An 18,656-nucleotide genomic window follows, 5' to 3' on the forward strand; every position below is an offset into this window, starting at 1 on the left:
TATAATAATTTTTTTAAACGATTTAAAATGCTAATATGGCATTTAGAGTTGCTTGTTTCACAGAAATGTAAGCAAAGAAAAAGAAAACAAACGCTGAATGATAAATAAACAAATTGTATTTTTCAAAATAAAATGAAGTTGAAAATCAAAATTATAAAGTTGTTGTTCTGTTGTGGTTATCAAGCTATCGATAAATCTGCTTGACGGTACACAATTTAGACAGATAGGTATACTGATAGTAAAGTTAAAAAATCTTGTCACTTTAATCACTGAAGAAAAGTAACAAAAAAATATGAAATCTTCCTGTAGTGAACATGAATGCAAAATCCTTTGTCTGATAGACTAGGTATCCCATTGACCAAATGGTATGTGGTATATAATTGGTACCAGAGGTAGAAACATTCTAGAAATCTAATCAGCTTAAGGTTTCTACATGCGGCATGCTCACGGTGAAACAGCAGTTTTTGTTAGATCACAAGTTAAGCGACATGAAGCCTGACCAGTACCAAATGGGTGACCATTTGAAATGTGAGATGCTGTATTTCATCTTCTCATGATTGAGATAGATATGCATCTAGAGACTGTGAATTTGATATTCATTCTAAACTTTTTTCTTTGAAGGAAATCAGCATAGCCTAACCACGGCTAAATACCACACCAAGTATTATCAGATTGTCATAACGTTTTTGCTCTTATTATTAGCTCTAGCCAACTGGGCTCAAGAACCCTAAAGCAATTTTTGGAATCAACAGAAACAATAATCTTATATGTAGTCTTTCTAAAGGATACAAAAATACACCCACAGATTATTTATTTACAACATATACCTACAAAACAAACTGACCAACACACCATTTATACATATAAGTGAGGTTCTGGCATAAAATGACTCAATAATGATTGACAAACTATAAAACACATTAATCAAAAGAACATGGCGCAGCTTGAGTGTCGTTCACATTAGTCAAGAATGCATCCACAACAATCAATCTGATAGTGACTTCATTGTTGTCGAACTGAGATAGGGTTTTGTCAAGTCCTAGTTTTACCTTTCAAAAGAAGTTAGTTTATTGCTAATCACCTGAGGCGCCTCTACTGGGGAATGTCGACGGTGTTGCTCAAGCATTTTTGTAGGCAAGAGTGCCCTTCTAAAAGTGCACTGTCTATTCCAAACTCGACATGACCCCTTATGTCTAACCTCCTGGAGAGACGGTAAATGAACCAAATATACATGAAAAAAAGATAGAAAAAGTTTCTCCTAGCTACTTATATTTCTTTGTTTACATTTCAGTGAAACACAAGCCTCCATGAATAGATAATTTGCGAATTATGCCTTTTTTGTCAGTTCTTCCTGGTGTTTAATTGAAGTGTGATTTCATCCATATTGAATGACAATGTTGGGTTCAAATAGGAGAGAGTGGACGGCAAACTGTTAATCATAGTAAATTTATGATGAAAATAATAAAATGTAAGTTGAATTTCAAAAGGCGTTCTATATAAATAATTGCACAAAACAATGCCGTTTAAGACATGTTTGATATGTGCAACAGGTGTTGGTGTGAAAACGTGAGGTGGCCATCTGCTATTGCGGTCACTTAGTAGAGTAGAGAAATGGTCAAAAGAAGGCCAGTTTATCGATTTCACATGTACTCATATTTTCAATGGGCAAACATATTTAAATGCACTTAAACTCTTAAAAAGTTGTAATAATCAAGTTGCTGATCGGTTGGTGATCAATAATTTATATTATTATAAATAAAATAATTGAACTATAATGGATGCGTGAAACTGTGCATCCATAAGATTATCATAATTCAAGTTTTAGCTGAAGTCTACTGTCCTTTTGACTCCATATCTGAAACAGTTAGATAGAATGTACCTCCTGTTCACAGAAGAAAAAAGTAAACGCCGTTGTTGTTTAACAGAAAATGATTTTTATTTTAACAGAACTGGAAAGGAATTAAAAACAGCCAATAGTAACAATCTTATTTTCGGGGAAATTGCTCAAGACAAGGTATTAAACCACTTGGTGAAAGAAACTAAAGATATTTTTTAAAATACCATTTCAAGATCAAAAACTATCCAAGGATAATGGACATTCATTTTGTCTTTTGTCAATTCGTTCCTCCATAACTGAGGACACCCACAATTAGTGTTTCACAACAACACAAAGACTGAAGACATAATCGAGTTGAAGAAAGAACCTTTATTGATGGTGTTGACAAGATTTTTCACTTCCCAGTGGCAAGGAATGTATTCCCGGGTTATAGTCATTGTTTTGATTATCACTGGTGTTCAAACATTTTCAGCATATAGTGCTGTCTTCAAGCTTCCATACAACTCTCCTCTTCCTCCTTCTTTCCTTCTTCTAGCCAAATGACATCACATGTACTTCTAGTACACAACAGGGTCAAGATGACATTGAATAATCTCATTGACCCCCTGATCTGTATATGTGTCGACATTGGCCCATGAATTAAAATCATGAGATGAATACTAGCAAACATACCCACTTAGTATTTAACCGGATGAATTTTCCATATGACTGTACCGATATAACTGATTCATCCATACTGAGGATTGAACCTTCAACCTCCAGAAGACTGTCACCTATTCTATTACTTAGCATTTATAAGTGTTATGTCACAGCTGAAACTTAATGAGAAAAACATCCAGGATGAGAACAGTAGTCTGAATCATCCACATGAGAGAATAGCTTTAAACTTATATATCTTATATTAACCCAATGTTCCCGTTTGACATTCAAATAAGGATCTATATTCTTCTTATTTAGTTTATTGGACTAGATTTTAAAATTATCGACTTTAAAGGCATATGGCAATTGTAAAAATGTGAAAATCTGCATCAAAATTATGATCACATTATTATCGATTATTCATTGTATTACAAAAAAAAAAAAAAATTCATTCAATACATACATTATTCAATATTGGACAAAGTTGAATATTATGAAAATCTTTTTCAATTGTCAAATTCAAAAAGTTTATAATTTGTAATATCAAGAGATTCTGTTGAATGGATAGAAAGTACACCATGGTTTAAAAATATAAAGGCATTAATTTGCATATGAGAGGAGTGGCTGCATTAAGAAAGACAAATTATGGAGGATGAGGAGTCAAGTTTTGGTCAGCGAACAGAACTTTGAAAGTTAAGAAGTTGTGCTAATAACATGGAAGTGGCGCCAATTTTTATTTAGATTACAAGCTATTTTCATAAGAAGAGTAAAGTTAATGCAGTTAGTTGAAACGTTTTGAGAGTCAGACTTTTTGAGGATTGATATCATTATGTTATGGAGAAGTGTTAATTACTATTCTAGAGTCAGACATTGATTTTATATTTTTTGTAGTTGAAAGTCAACAAGAATATGAAGGGCTAGTTATGTCTGGCCGTGTTTGAAGGGGTAGTTATGTCTGGCTGTGTTTGAAGGGGTAGTTATGTCTGGCTATGTAGTGAGAGCCAGTTTAGTCTGGCCATGTAATGAGGGCTAATTTAGTCTGGCCATGTATGAAACATTAGAGATGTAAGTATTAATTTGAGCATGAGTCAGTAATATGAAATGAACTTTAAAGATTGTGTGGTTTAAAAATATAAAGGCATTCATTTATTTAAATATGAGAGGAGTGGCTGCGTTAAGAATGACAAATTGTGGAGGACAAGGAGCCGAGTTTTGCAGTGGAGAGACTCCCCTAAAATTAAGAAGTTGTGCTAATAGACTCAAATCAATTCATTATAGTGTGTCATTAATAGATCCAGGCAGCTGAGGAGATCTTGCCTGAGAAGGCCAATTGCTTTACTTGATTGGTTGAAAATTGTGAATATTTTTGTCAAGATTATATGTAAATTATGAGCTAAAGTATTTCATGAAGTACTATTTTCAATCCTTCGTCTAATACAGATGGAAATGTATAATTTTTTCATTATCAAATTGATCATAGGAACGTGTTGTAAGAGTTTCTATACTGTTTAAAAATGCTTACAAATCGTTTACACATTAAAACCAAATGGGTTCTGCTATTTTGTTTGATGAACTAGTTCTTGACTGTTAACTATTTTGTATTTTTAATGATTAAAAACTGTTACAAATTGTCTCCACACGGTGAAACTATGTGGATTCAGTAAAGAATTACATTTTACTGCGTTTTATATAGATTATGTTTTTATTTATTTATTTTACAAATTCTCAAGTGTTAACTATTTTACGATTATAGTTTCCACTTCACGTTTTGTTGCCGCTTCTCACGTTAAGAATAATTCTTCTGAATAATGATGTTATTATTTAGAAAAGCCCTTTTTAACATGGAGTGGGGATTACTGGTTATCTCCAAGATCAGTGCTTGGAAGAATTAAGCTACCGAAAGTGAATAAAGTTGACTAGAAAACGAAACAGAAGCCTGACACGAAAAACGCAATCATATATTTATTTTAAAAAATTACTTTAGTTTTAACACTTATTGTGTTATCACAAAACAAAAACAAAAAAACACTTTTTGTATTATCAAATAATAAAACAAAAAGGAAATGTTCAAATTTTACGTTTCTGTAACTAAAGTCTTTTTGAAAGAATATTTTAAATATTTTTACTCTTATTGTGCTATCACTTTAATAATAATAATAATAATAATAATAATAATAATAATAATAATAATAATAATAATAATAATAAAATAATAATAATAATAAAATAATAATAATAATTAAAATAATAATAATAATAATAAAATAATAATTAAAATAATAATAATAATAATAATAATAAAATAATAATTAAAATAATAATAATAATAATAATAATAAAATAATAATTAAAATAATAATATTAATAATAAAATAATAATTAAAATAATAATAATAATAAAAATAATAATAATAATAATAATAAAATAATAATAATAAAATAATAATTAAAATAATAATAATAATAATAAAAATAATAAAATAATAATTAAAATAATTATAATAATAAAATAATAATAATTAAAATAATAATAATAATAATAATAATAAAATAATAATAATAATTAAAATAATAATAATAAAATAATAATAGTAAAATAATAATAATAATAATAATAATAATAAAATAATAATAATAATAAACTAATAATAATAATAATTAAACTAATAATAATAATAATAATTAAAATAATAATAATAATTAAAACATTAATAATAATAATAATTAAAACAATAATAATAAAATAATAATGATAATAATAATAAAATAATAATAATAAAATATAAATAATAAAAATTAAAATAATAATAATAAAATAATAATAATAATTAAAATAATAATAATAATAATAATAATTAAAACAATAATAATAATAATAATAATAATAATAATAATAATAAAATAATAATAATAAAATAATAATAATAAAAATTAAAATAATAATAATAATAATAAAATAATAATGATAATAATAAAATAATAATAATAAAATAATAATAATAAAAATTAAAATAATAATAATAATAAAATAAAAATTAAAATAATAATAATAAAATAATAATGATAATAATAATAATAAAATAATAATTAAAATAATAATAATAAAAATTAAAATAATAAAATAATAATAATAATAATAATAAAATAATAATTTAAATAATAATAATAATTAAAATAATAATAATAAAATAATAATAATAATTAAAATAATAAAATAATAATAATAATAATAATAAAATAATAATTAAAATAATAATAATAATTAAAATAATAATAATAAAATAATAATAATAATAATAATAATAAAATAATAATAATAATAACATTAAAATAATAATAATAAAATAATAATACTAATAATAATAATAATAATAATAATAATAATAATAATAATAATAATAATAATAATAATAATAATAATAGTATAAAAATAATTATTAATATTAAATTATTAAATAAAATAATTTATTCAATTATTATATTAAATTATTTCAGTTTTAAACCACACTTGCTGCATTCCTTCCAGTTATTCATTTTAAGAAACTTTTATATATAAATGTTTACAATATTTTATTATGATAACACAAGAAGTGTTAACAAAAAAAAAACAGTGGACGTGAAGGAGCTTGCTCCTATAGGAATGTGGGTTGGTAGGATAACCCATTTATAATCAGGATTTATCAATTTTTAGGACCATGGTTGCGTGTGTCACAATTTTATTAAAGTCAAAAATAGGAGTGTATCCGTGGGATTATTAAAGGTAATTTTAATAGGATCGCTGATTAATAAAAACGCTTCATCAATCCACATCCTTACATAAAAATAAAAATGAAATCCGTAAAATAACGACCCTAAACAAAGAACACAAAATCACTGTAGTAACATGAAATAAACAACATTTATTTACATGTTAGGAATATTAGTTTAAATCGTTCGAACATAAATGTTTTCTTGTGTGGAATGTTTATAATGAAAAATTAGTGAAGTGAAGATATTCTGAGATTAGCAGAAGGTTTGAAATTACTGATTTTTTGGGGATCAGAATGCCACACATGTGTCGGAAATTTATTCTCTTTCAGATAAATTCGACGCGAAAATAACTAGCCTGCAAAAAAAAATAAATAAATAAAAGGATGGAATAAAAAAGGGGAGGTAAAGAATAAAACATAAAGGTCTTGTTTTAAAACAAAGAAGAGATTTTATTTACAATGAATTTGGTTGCAAATTTTTCCCTTTGTGGGCATTAAATTCAAAAACAGAGAACGCCAAAGTAACAACATATAACGCAAAAAAAAAAAACATACTGGTTCTTATATTGAAAATGTATCAATGAACGAATACAATATAATTCAAATAGTAGTTCCTAATCACACTCTCATATGCAGTAAATTTTAGGAACGTACTCACAAATTGATGGTGGTCAGGCACGTGCCTTTTTCTTTTCTCAATATAAAGTCTTTTAAAAAATCATATTCCTTCCAAATACGTGCAAACCATAGCTACGTAAATAAGTCTTCAGAAGTTTGCTTCGTTGCGTCCCAGTGTTCTGTTGCCGGGTAGTCTTCTTTGAAGGAGGGCTCGTCAAAATTCCATATCAGCGCCGGGCAATGAAACTACATCCAATTTCCACGTCGCTAGAATCCAAAAGAGGCCGAATTTTGCACTGGGACTTGTGATGTCATCATCAGGGAGCTAGCACCGCCCTCCCATTCAAATTCAAGGGAGTTTCGTACGAACCCATAATATACGAAACTAAGAATCATAAAAGATACGAAATACAGAAAATCAAATATAAGAACCAGGATAAAAATATAATAAACAGGGGGATGCATAATTATTGATACAAAAAATTCCAACACATGGGCTTAAAGTTAATGTGGTTATTTTCTGGTAAACAGGAAAACAAAAGACAGTTCCACAGGCATGCAGTTCTAAGAAAGAAGCTTTGTTCATGGAATCTACGCTTAGGTTTAGGCACAGATAAAGAGGAGGGGAAATTATTGATAGTGTTTTCAGCTAGACGAGTATTTCTTGTGAAAGTTTGGCGAGGAGGGATCATAGATTGAAGCTCAGTCGAGCACTTGCCATGGAAATAACGATAAAGCAAAGACAAACTTGCAACATCTCTTCTGTGAGAAAGAAGTTGCAGGAAAGAAAAAAGGGTATCTCTTACGAGGCTACAAAGTCTATTTTGAACTCTATCAAGGCAGGATAAGTCCTTTCTAGCAGCTCCTGCCCAGATGTGGCAACAGTACTTCATCTTTAGACGTACCTGGCTCTTATATAGATAGAGAATTGCATCAGCAGTGAGATATCTACTGGATCGATAGAAGGATCCTACCATTTTTCCAGCAGCCTTGGCAACGAATTTGATGTATATGTTCCATTCAGATCAAGAGTAAAGCTTGTCAAAACATGAGGCCTCCCCAAGACGAGAGCCATTCATTTCAATTGATGCCAGATGGGGATCAGAACGTTGATGATGTAAAGATAAAAGCTTGGTTTTAGATGCATTAAAAGTAACAAGCCACCTCTTTACTATTGTACCACTCGCTCAAGATCAGAGGAGAGAGAATTGGAAAGAACTTGGTCGTTTACTGTCTTAGATGTGCTACCATAGAGTGTCATCAGCAAATGATGTAAGGATGTGATTTGGAAGATCATTAATGTAGATCAGGAAGAGAGTTGGGCCTAGGATGGACCCCTGAGGGACTCCAGCATTAATACTGAGAGCTTCTGATTTCTGCTCATCAACCACTACTCTCATGAATCTATCAGAGAGAAATGATTTAATAATTGAGAAAACATTTCCAGCTATACCGTAGCTAGAGATCTTGTGAAGTAAACCTTTATGCCATACCCTATCAAAGGCCTTTGATATGTCAAGAGCAATTGCCCTAGAAAGGTTGCCTCTGTCAGGAGATTCGCTAATCCTATAAGATATAACTGTAAGCACATCTGCTGTAGATCTAGCAGAACGGAAACCATATTGTGTTTCACTAAGAAGGTTGTTTTTACTGAGATGGTTGATTACTTCTCTATTTAACACAGATTCCAGCAACTTATGCATGACGCACAGGAAACTTATTGGCCTGTACTGAAAGGGAGATGACCGATCACCTGAAGTCTTAAATACAGGGCATAAAAGAGATTTAAGTTCTTGTTCAATGTGATAACTTTCCATGATGGGAATTAAAGTTCATGTGTATTGCGTGTAAATTCAGGACAGGGGTTTTTAACGTCTCCCGGTGACGGAGTTATCCTGAACATGTGCTGCTCTTGAGAACGCGAAGAGAAAACTAACTTGATTTTTGGCAGGAAAATCTTTTAATACAGGCCTTCTCGAATGTTCCAGCCTGTTCACTGTATTTCTACACAGGAGAGTGTAATATAATTCCTTTTGTTTTATATGTGCGGTGGTCACATCACATCGTCATGAACCTACGCATTATTCCTACGTGTAGGCGTTGAAGCGGTAATCGCTATGAAATGTTCCTGCCAGGGATTTATTTCGGCCAGGTATAGTGATTACTCCCTACTTGTAAGTTATTTCCTTTATTTAAAGAAATGTAAAAAAAAAAAAAAAAAAAAGTAATTTTTTGTTTCGTTATAATACAAGAAGTGTGGTTTAAAATTGAAATAATTTAATATAATATTTTAATCATAATAATAATTTTGCATATTATTATTATTATTATTGTTATTATTGTTATTATTATTATAAAGTGATAACACAATAGGTGTAAAAATATTAAATATATTATTTCAAAAAGACTTTATTTATATAAATGTAAAAATGGAACATTTTCCCTTTGTTTTATTATTCGTTAATACAAGGTGTGTGTGTGTGTGTGTGTGTGTGTGTGTGTGTGTGTGTGTGTGTGTGTGTGTGTAAGCGCATGAGCGTGTGTGTGCTTTTGTTTGTTTCTTTCGTGATAACACAAGAAGTGTTACAACTAAGGTAATTTTTTGAAATAAATATATGGTTGCGTTTTTCGTGTCATGCTTCCGTCCTGTTCCATAATCAACGTATCCACTTATTGTAGCGTGACTTCCCCGAGCACTGATCTTGGAGGATTACTTTACTTTCACCTAACAATTTAATAAACAGAAGATACCGTAAAAGCGTGATGAAAAACGAAGGAGCAACGGGAAGTGAAGTAGAAACAGCAATCGTAAAGATAACCATTATTCTGTACCTTTACCAATAAAGAGGGTCTTATGAAACAAGCAATGAAAACTAAAACTTGCTATTTTTTTAGATTTTCGACGTTAAAAATATTCACTGTATTGTTTGAAAGAAAAACATTTCAAAACTATATTCAGTTTACACGTGCAAATGATTACAAATCTAAGATCAATTGCGATTGGTCTATAATTAACCACACAATATAATTTCCGTTCTGCTAGATCTACAGCAACCAATCAGGTTGAAGTTATCAAAAACGTCATCACGTACCGGTGTAACCCGCTAAAAATCCCTTAATTACAAAACCGAATTCCAATTGTTTCTTTTTTTTTTCATTTTTGCAAGAAAAATGTTTGACAGGAGCAATAAACATAGAAAGATTTCATTTTGTCAGCCTACGATATTTTCGTTATTAATTTTATTGTTCATAGGTAAATATTTAATTTGGATTGATGAGTAGTTATCTTTTTGTTGTTGCTTTTTTTTTCTAATTTATTTAAAAATATTAACATTTAATTCATTTATTTCAGGGTTGTTTATAAACTTTACTTATGGTTTGAAAACTCGATCGAAATCTGAAAGTTTAGGTAAGTAAATTTAAAATTTGTTCTACTCACATTTTTCAAGTTGAGAAAACAAACAGACACGCTAGTAAATGCCAGATTCATTCAAAAAAAATGTCAATAGAAAGTTATTTTTTAATTAAACGAATACATTTTTCCTCCTCACGACAATGTGATTTGTGTGTGTTTGTGATTAATTAAAATGTGAAGATACTTTAAAGACTTTATTTTTTTTTTAATGCGAATGGGGCAAGAAACTGATAGAAATCCACCCATTAAATGTCACAGTGATGTTTATTGGATGGATTTCTATTAGTAGCTTTTCCGAGTTTTGAGCGATTATCGAGATATCGAAGACGGGCATCATCATCATTTTTGACATTTTGTGGTCGTTCTAACGTAGCAACTCGGAACTAATTGTTTTCCGAACCAAATACATTGTTTAAAATAAGTAAGAACATCAAAAACATATCCAGCTAGGTAGAAGAGTAACTTGTTTTGTATTTGTTTGCTATATATTTTTTTCTGTCCCCCCCCCTTTTTTTTTTTTTTTGCAAATTAATTAAATCACGGTGTGAGTTTATTGCGAGAAAAAAAGTTGGTACTTGTTTAGTTTAATGAAGACATTAAAAAATAAAAATATTGAAAAAGAAAAAATTAGATTTTACGGACTCGTTATGGAATAAAGTTTGGGGTGCTAATGCAGAGAGTGATCTGCGCTATTTTTAAAATCGTATTTCCACGTTTAATTAAAGTTTTATGATATGTTTTTTTATTCACTTGTAAGGTTAAAGTACAGAATAGGTACAAAACACCCTCTCCCCATGTTAAGAATGTTTTTTTTAGATAATAATGTTATTTCAGCACGGATCACTCTCTGCATGAGTACCAAGTTTGGTAATTTTTTTACGAGCGACGCGTCCAGCGACGCGTAGTATAAACCCCCCTCAACCTCCCCATGTTAAGAACGGAGTTCGGAATACCCCCCCAACCTCCTCATGGTAAGAACGACTTTCGAAGTTGAGGGTGTTAATTCCGAAAGCCGTTCTTAACATGGGGAGGTTGGGGGTGTTTATGCTACGTTGGGGTAGGTCGAAAAAATACTTAAAGCTTTCATATAAAAAAAAAAATCACTGAATTTGATCAAGTAGTTTTTTTTGGGGGGGGGATATTTATTTTTTACAGAGGAAAATCAAATATTAATGAGATCGATCGTGTCGTGTCTATCCTGCGTATTTCGCGAACGGGGGGGGGGGTCCACTCTCCGTGTACAGTTTGTAATAATTTGACGAGATTATTTTAAAACATGGACAGAAAAAAAATACCTAGATAAAAATTCTAGGGTTTTTTTTTTTTTAATTTATTTTACGGAGTTTCTCTGTCCTTTGTCCCTTTTCATTTTGTTCTTTGTTAATCACTTTTTCGGTAAAGACACCCCCCCCTTTCTCATTCGCGAAATAAGCCAGATGGCCGCGACAGGATCGATTTCATTAAAATTTGATTTTTCTCTGTAAAAAAAAACCCCAAACTTTTTGACCAAATTAACTGATTTTTATTTATTAACTTTATTCCATAACGCGTATTGTATTAATTTTTTTCAATATTTTAATTTTTTATTTTCTTGATTAAACTAAATAAGTACTAAAAAATTTGTGCAGATATTAAATTTTGTTGTTTTTGTTAAATATTATTATATGAGGAATCGGGTTTGTTTTACAATCCACAGATTTGAAAAAGTGGTAAAAAAATGAAATACATAACAAATAAATGTTATCAAAAGACAAGATAAGTTATTCTTCTACCTACCTGGACAATTTTTTTAGTGATTTTGCTCACTTTAAAATGTTTATTGGGTTCGAAAAACAAAGTGTCTAACCTTTGTGATAACAAGAAAAATGACTGCGCTCTTGGCTTGTAAAATTCCAAATTTTGAAAATGACTTAAAACTAAAATATATTATACAAAATACTGTTAGAAACCCACCCAATCTGTTACCGTGACATATATTGGATGGGTTTCTTACAGTATTTTGTATGAGTTTTTAGTTTCGAATTTAACTTGAAAATACGATTTAAAAAAAAAAAAAAAAAAAAAAAAAAAACACAGCACATTAACATAAGTTCATAAGCACCTTGTTTTCTTGCAATAAACTTGATTTAGTGAATTTGTCTGTATTTAAAAAAAAAACTTTTTTACTACTTTTACGTCCTGATGTTTATTGTAAAACATACCCCAAAATATTAGCTAGTGCTTGTGTAGAATAATAATGTTTAAACCAACACATTTCAGTTGAAAACATTATTACGTACTTACATCTTATGTCAAAATTAGTATAAATTCTAAAAATTACTAAAAATGATCCAGTAGATGTTCTAGATGTATTTTAACAGAAAATCATACACAATTACTAAATACGTGCAATTTAATGATGAAAACTGGTATTTTCCTATCACTTCTCAACTCATTCACCCTTCCTCTCACGATCTATAAACTTCCGTGTGCAAAGAAGCAATCAAGTTTATCAGTAGAATAAATAATTACAATCTCTCACCTGATGTAGAAGGGCATTGCAATGAGTATTTTTTTAATTTCTGTTTCAGTTTTGAACGATATTGTGTTCGTTGTCCTTACACAACAAAATCCATATCACCAACAGCAAACAAAGATTTTCAAAAAAGACTTTTACTCTCAACTTAAAAATACTTCAAAGGTATGTCTTTTCGTTCATCTGACTATAAAGAGTTAAATCTTCTACAAAAAAAAAGTACAGATATTAATTGCAAATGCCACATCTGCAGAAATTAGAAATGATTTTTTTAGATTAATAATACTTCTTTTGTATTTGTAGGATGAAAAACCTAAATTATTTTTCACTCATAAAAAGTGGCCGGAGCGAGGATACTGGACAATATTTCCCCTGCTTTCAAAGTAAGTACTATTGGCCAATGTTTCAAACATTGCAGAAATGTTTAACATCAATTATTCAAATGATTTAAACAATTATTCAAATGATTTAAACAATTATTCAAATGATTTAAACAATTATTCAAATCATTTAAACAAAATCATACAAGTATCGTATATCCACATGAGATTCTTTTCTTTCTCTTTCTCTTCAATGTTTCTATTTTTCTCTTTCTTTGCTCACTCTCTTACCATTTCTGTCTCTTTGATATTTAATTTATTTGGATTTCCCTGCTCAGTTTGTCTGATGCAATTCAATTTTTTTTGTAGTAGCATTGCATACATAAAAGGTGCAGTGGAAATACTGGTAAGTTCAGAGTGGATAATCAATTTGTGTTCAAGAAATGAAGATAGATGAGAATTCAGATGTCGAGAAAGTACGGACGGCAAAGCTATTGAAGTTGTTGAGTGTTTTGTTATCTTGGTGATATACCATTGGAGCACAGAGTGTAGCAGGTGCTAGAATCGAGTGGATGGAGTTAAGTTCAGGGAACTTTTGCTACCATTACTGACCAGCAAAGCATTACTTCCGCTGACTACCAAGGGGAGAGTCTATCAGGCATGTGTATGCGGTGTGATGTATACAAGCAAAACCTGATCAATGAGGGTTGAGCACATGCGTTGCATGGAGAGACATATTATAATGATACAATGGATATGGAATCTGGGTTGTAAAGATAGGTTTAGTTTTGAAGACCTTAAATCTGGATAATAGGAAAATATGTGCAAAAGAATTGTACACATTGAAAGAATGGATGAAAAAATTTTGGTTAGTCTCTTTCTGATGCTTATATTTATGAGGGAGAGAGATGTGAGAGTATATGTTTGTGCATATACATTTCATTTTTGTTTGTGCATATACATTTTATTTTTTTTAGACCAATCTTTTCTAGGTAAAACATATTTATGTAATAGTAAATATGATCTACATACATATGTTTCATTCTTGTGGAATCATAACTGTTCTAACTAGTTACATGATTCAAACCCACAATAAGAATAAACTTTAGCACCAACTCCAAACACTCTAATCAACAGAGCTAATTACAACCATTACGTGACGTAATGAGAAATAAATTCTATTCATGCCAAGCAAGCAGGCAATCCTAATCACTCCTAATAGTGTTCAGCCGAAAGGAACTTGCATTTATGAAGTTTGAGAGCTTTTATATTTGTAATTTTCGGATGGATTTTGCAAGCAATACACTTGAAATATTTCATTAAATCAAATCGTTTTTCATTGTTTGTAAACTTAAGTTAATGCTTAACATCTCTTCTTTTTTCTACAATTTCTGTGTTTGTTTGTTTTTTTCTTTCATATCAGGTTTGTTGAGAATTTTTCCCAAAAGTCTTGGGTTTTCATTTGTGAAGAAGAAACTCGAATAAAATTATGGCAACTTTTAGAAGTTTTGAAGAAATATGATTCATCAAAAGTAAGTATATTTTTGATTATATTCTTTTTGCATTACGGGTAGATCACCACCTCCTCTGTGGAGAATGAATATTTTTCTGTCCTTTTCACAGAACAGTAACCATAAAATACTTCAGTTCTCTCTCATTCCTTGGCCCTTGCTCATTTCTGCCTTTATCTATCTCTCTTTGCATATATCTATCATATATAAAAAGAGAGAGAGGGAACCAGCATCTCCTCTCTTCTATTCTTATTATAAGTATTAGGCTTCAAAATACCTAAATATCTTTACAGTGTTGGTTTTTTTTTCTTTTTATATATATATATATATATATATATATATATATATATGAGATAGAAAGGTAGTATAATAATGTGTTTTGGGAAAAATAAAACCCGAGTGCTCAAGTGCATTTGTAAAAGCATAATGTCATTATTTGATATTGCACTATGCAATCATTCTATATGCCATTGCTACATGAAATTTTTTAACAAGAAATGTCACCCGAAATACCTGCCTTAATCATTGACTGAGGAATGGTATGCATATATTTTCAGCTTATTCAAAGATATTGAATTATTGCATTACTATACAAAACCATATATGATATGGAATGGTTTCTCTCCTCGGATATAAATTTGACTTCCATAAATCGTTTACAATAGGTTTTCTTTCAAAATTATATCACCTAGTTGAGAGTAAAATAACTTATGCCAAAGGAATCATTTAAAATAGACATTGTCCTTGATCAATAAATAACATAAAAAAAATGAAATTTCATTAATTAGTCAAAAATTAAATGAAACTTTCATAGGCCGAGGACTAGGAGGAGTGTAGAATAATCCCTTCAGGGAAGGATCATCCATCTAGCTATGATGGCAATTTTTGTCAGCACATTAATTTATTAATGTCCACAGCAAAAGCCTACCACTATACAAGCTGATGCAGAGAATATATATATATATATATATGTCATAGCATGCGCGTGCAACTGTAGTTGTCTTTTTAATGCATCTGTTTAATGATTGAAACAAACATCATGTGAACTAATAGTAACTAATGATGCTACTTTTTTTTTATGGTTATCATTTGAGAAATTTAAGGGAGGCTAACAGGTGCTGCAACTAGTTTGTGAGTGACTTGAGACTATACACACCAACACTATAGTTGTAGAAATGCATTGCACTTCTCTTCTATCTGGAGCAGTGCTCCTTCCAATTGTGATGCAGAATGAACTTTCCTTGATGTTGCCACATTTCATCTGCTGAAACGTTCATTTGTTGATCACCACTACAACTACCAGAATAGATTTTTTTTTTATTAAGGTTAGATAACTTTAGATTTGCCATGTTCTGGCTATATCCATGCAAGTTAACAGGTTCACTACACTTAATGTTTAAGCAACCTTCTGTTACATTTGTATTTTCTATTTTATCTGTTTTATTTTTTCTGTTTGTCTTTTCTGTCAATGTGATTTTTCTTCACTTTACACTCCTTGCCTCTCTCCCTCTATCTCAACAGCCACTGTTTTTAGGAAATGCACTTAAAGATGAAACTGCTGTGATAATTCACCATTTTGCCTTTGCTGAAAACCCGGCCCAATTTTCCTATCCCAATTTTGCACTTGGCTTCCTCATGAGCTTGCCATTAATTGAAAGGTAAATTTATTGCATTTTTTCCACAATTTTACTCCTATAAATTTAAACAGGAAGTGAGTTTCAGAAATTCAGCTTTTTTTGTAGCAGGTTGGTGCAAAAGTTTTTGCCAGTTTATAGAAGTGGCATTTTAAACCATTGTAATTTATTATATGCATATTGTTATTGTTTAAATATAATTTATAATTTAATTTATAACCTTTTCTTTCAGATTATTAAAGCATCTTTCATATTTTTCTGCAATCGTCTCACTCATGTTGACCCAGAAAATTATCTTTAATCAACAGAAAGGGAGTCATCTTTCATGCTCATCCTCACTACTCCTCAAGATCTCCAAGGAGAATTTGATTGGGAAATCTTGCCCCATCCAACTTACTCTCATAACTTACTTCTTTTTGATTTTTGATTATCACTTATTTTGAGGACAACAAAACTATTTAGATAGCCTTAGGTTTCAATCACCAGAGGAGATTGAACATAAGTTAGTCATATTTCACATCATAGCAAAAAAATTTACAAGTGAAACATTTATAATCTTGTTGACAGATGGAATAGTTATAGAGAGCAAAAGTCATTATTGTTATAAAAAAGGTTTTTAAAAAGTGCACTTTTTCATTTCAAGATGAAATTTCAAATTGGCAAAAACTTTTGCATCAACCTAATATAGGCTTATTTCCTCCAAACACTTCTGCTTTTTCTTTGCTACTTGACTCATGGTTCCAGATACAACCTAAAACTGGTTTGCACATCTTTGAATAAGATATTTGCCCCATAATTACTTTTCAGTCTTTTTTACCTACTCTATTTCTGAACCTTATAAACTACTAAATCTCCCTATGTCACCAGCCATCTTATCTTCGGCCTTAAATTACATCCTCATTTCTGATGCCCAAATTCAATAGCTTTACTTACAATCTGATCCTGAGGGGTTGTACCTGTCTGGGTGCCATCTATGTGTTTAAATAGAATTTATCATTTGCAGGCTATTTATAAAATATGACTACAAAACAAATTCACCATAACCATTCACAACTATTAAAAACTTAAGAAATTAAAGCATAAACATTTTTACCAAAATTATTGAACTTATCATTAATAAACCTGAGAAGGTTTAATGTGTTAGTGTCAAGACAGAGTTCTAGATTGCCTTCAAAATGGGAGTGGGGTGACTTTTTTTTCTGTTTCTCATGGTCTTTTTCTCACAGGAAAGATTTTTTCTAGTCTTTTTCATTTTTTCCATTGAAGGTGCTTGATTGAGCTCCAATCTTTGGTTCCTCTTTGTAAGAACTTTTTTTTTACAAGAATGAAAAAGAGAATTCCTTCCTCCTTGTGTCTAGCATCAGAAAGAGAGATTTTCTTTGCAAGAATTTTCCATCTGTGGAACACATAATGAGAGTGCTTTTCTGCAGATTACAATATGGTTGACTTCAAATCCAATGTTGACAGATTGTTTTCTTAAACCGTCCACAACATAAGTGAGTTTCTATTTACGTGCCTCCTCACAAGGGCAGAGTTACACACAAGGTTGGATTTTAATGTGGGGAAAATACAGCTTCACAAAAAGGGCACTCTGGATTAAAATGAAAATTACTGTGTTCTAGTTATATTTTTTTTCCAACTATTTTGATTATTTTATACAAAATGTTTTCTTATGAGCGTTACATTACCTCCACTCTTTGAGGAGGTCTAATGTTCTACAAATCACAACCAAATAAAAGAAGGATATTTGTATTGGGGAAAAGCTACTATGAACAGATGAAGCTAAAATAGTTGTTTTGGGCATACTTACCAAAATCTGGAAGAGGAAAAACAGTGAAGGCTGCTTATTATAGAACATGGTGCCTACTGTAAAGTTTGATGGTAGCTGGATCTGTTTTTCAGCAAAAGGAGTTGGCAAAATGTCAATAATAGACAGTAAGATGAATACTGAAAAATATTAAGAAATACAAGAGAATTAAATGGATTCTGTTGAGAAACTTTAGTTACCTCCTGATTGAATTTTCCAACAAGATAATGATCCTAAACATACTGTAAGATCTACAAGAAAATGGTTTGCTGAAAATAAGTGATGTTTTGCAATGGCCAAGTCAGTCTCCAGATTTTAATCTGATTGAGAATTTCTGGCGATATATGAAAATTCAAATTAGGAAAAGAACACCAATAAATATCAAGATTCGGAAGACAGTATGCCAAGAAGAATGGGACAAAATACCTCTGGATGTGTGAAAATCATTAGGTGAGACATTCAGGAACAGATTGATAGCTGTTGAACCTTTTTAGTTTGTATGAATACTTTTTTTCACCGGGATCTTTATAAATAAAATGTACCTAATTTTGTCTTTGTTTAGGTTTTTACATATAATTTATTTTTTTATATAAGAATACGCTTTTTCAAGT

The 18,656-nt window shown here is 30.2% G+C and overlaps 2 protein-coding genes across 2 annotated transcripts in view; one reads left to right on the forward strand and one right to left on the reverse strand.

Annotated features, from left to right (window-relative positions):
• Nucleotides 1-10,453, reverse strand: part of LOC145294962 (uncharacterized) — a 95,052-nt gene extending 84,599 nt beyond the window's left edge. Inside the window, exon 1 of the mRNA XM_080141426.1 lies at nucleotides 10,283-10,453. Within this exon, the coding sequence (XP_079997552.1) occupies nucleotides 10,283-10,333 (51 nt within the window). The 5' untranslated portion in view covers nucleotides 10,334-10,453. The remainder of the gene's footprint in view (nucleotides 1-10,282) is intronic.
• Nucleotides 9,939-18,656, forward strand: part of LOC145295018 (beta-1,3-glucosyltransferase-like) — a 37,845-nt gene continuing 29,127 nt past the window's right edge. The window contains exons 1-6 of the mRNA XM_080141430.1: nucleotides 9,939-10,096; nucleotides 10,196-10,252; nucleotides 12,829-12,938; nucleotides 13,077-13,156; nucleotides 14,517-14,625; nucleotides 16,126-16,262. Of these exons, the coding sequence (XP_079997556.1) occupies nucleotides 10,015-10,096; nucleotides 10,196-10,252; nucleotides 12,829-12,938; nucleotides 13,077-13,156; nucleotides 14,517-14,625; nucleotides 16,126-16,262 (575 nt within the window). The 5' untranslated portion in view covers nucleotides 9,939-10,014. The remainder of the gene's footprint in view (nucleotides 10,097-10,195; nucleotides 10,253-12,828; nucleotides 12,939-13,076; nucleotides 13,157-14,516; nucleotides 14,626-16,125; nucleotides 16,263-18,656) is intronic.

Source organism: Euprymna scolopes, chromosome 2 (genome assembly GCF_053919585.1).
Source record: "Euprymna scolopes isolate OS-2025 chromosome 2, ASM5391958v1, whole genome shotgun sequence".
In the NCBI taxonomy this organism is placed as follows: Eukaryota; Metazoa; Mollusca; class Cephalopoda; order Sepiida; family Sepiolidae; genus Euprymna; species Euprymna scolopes.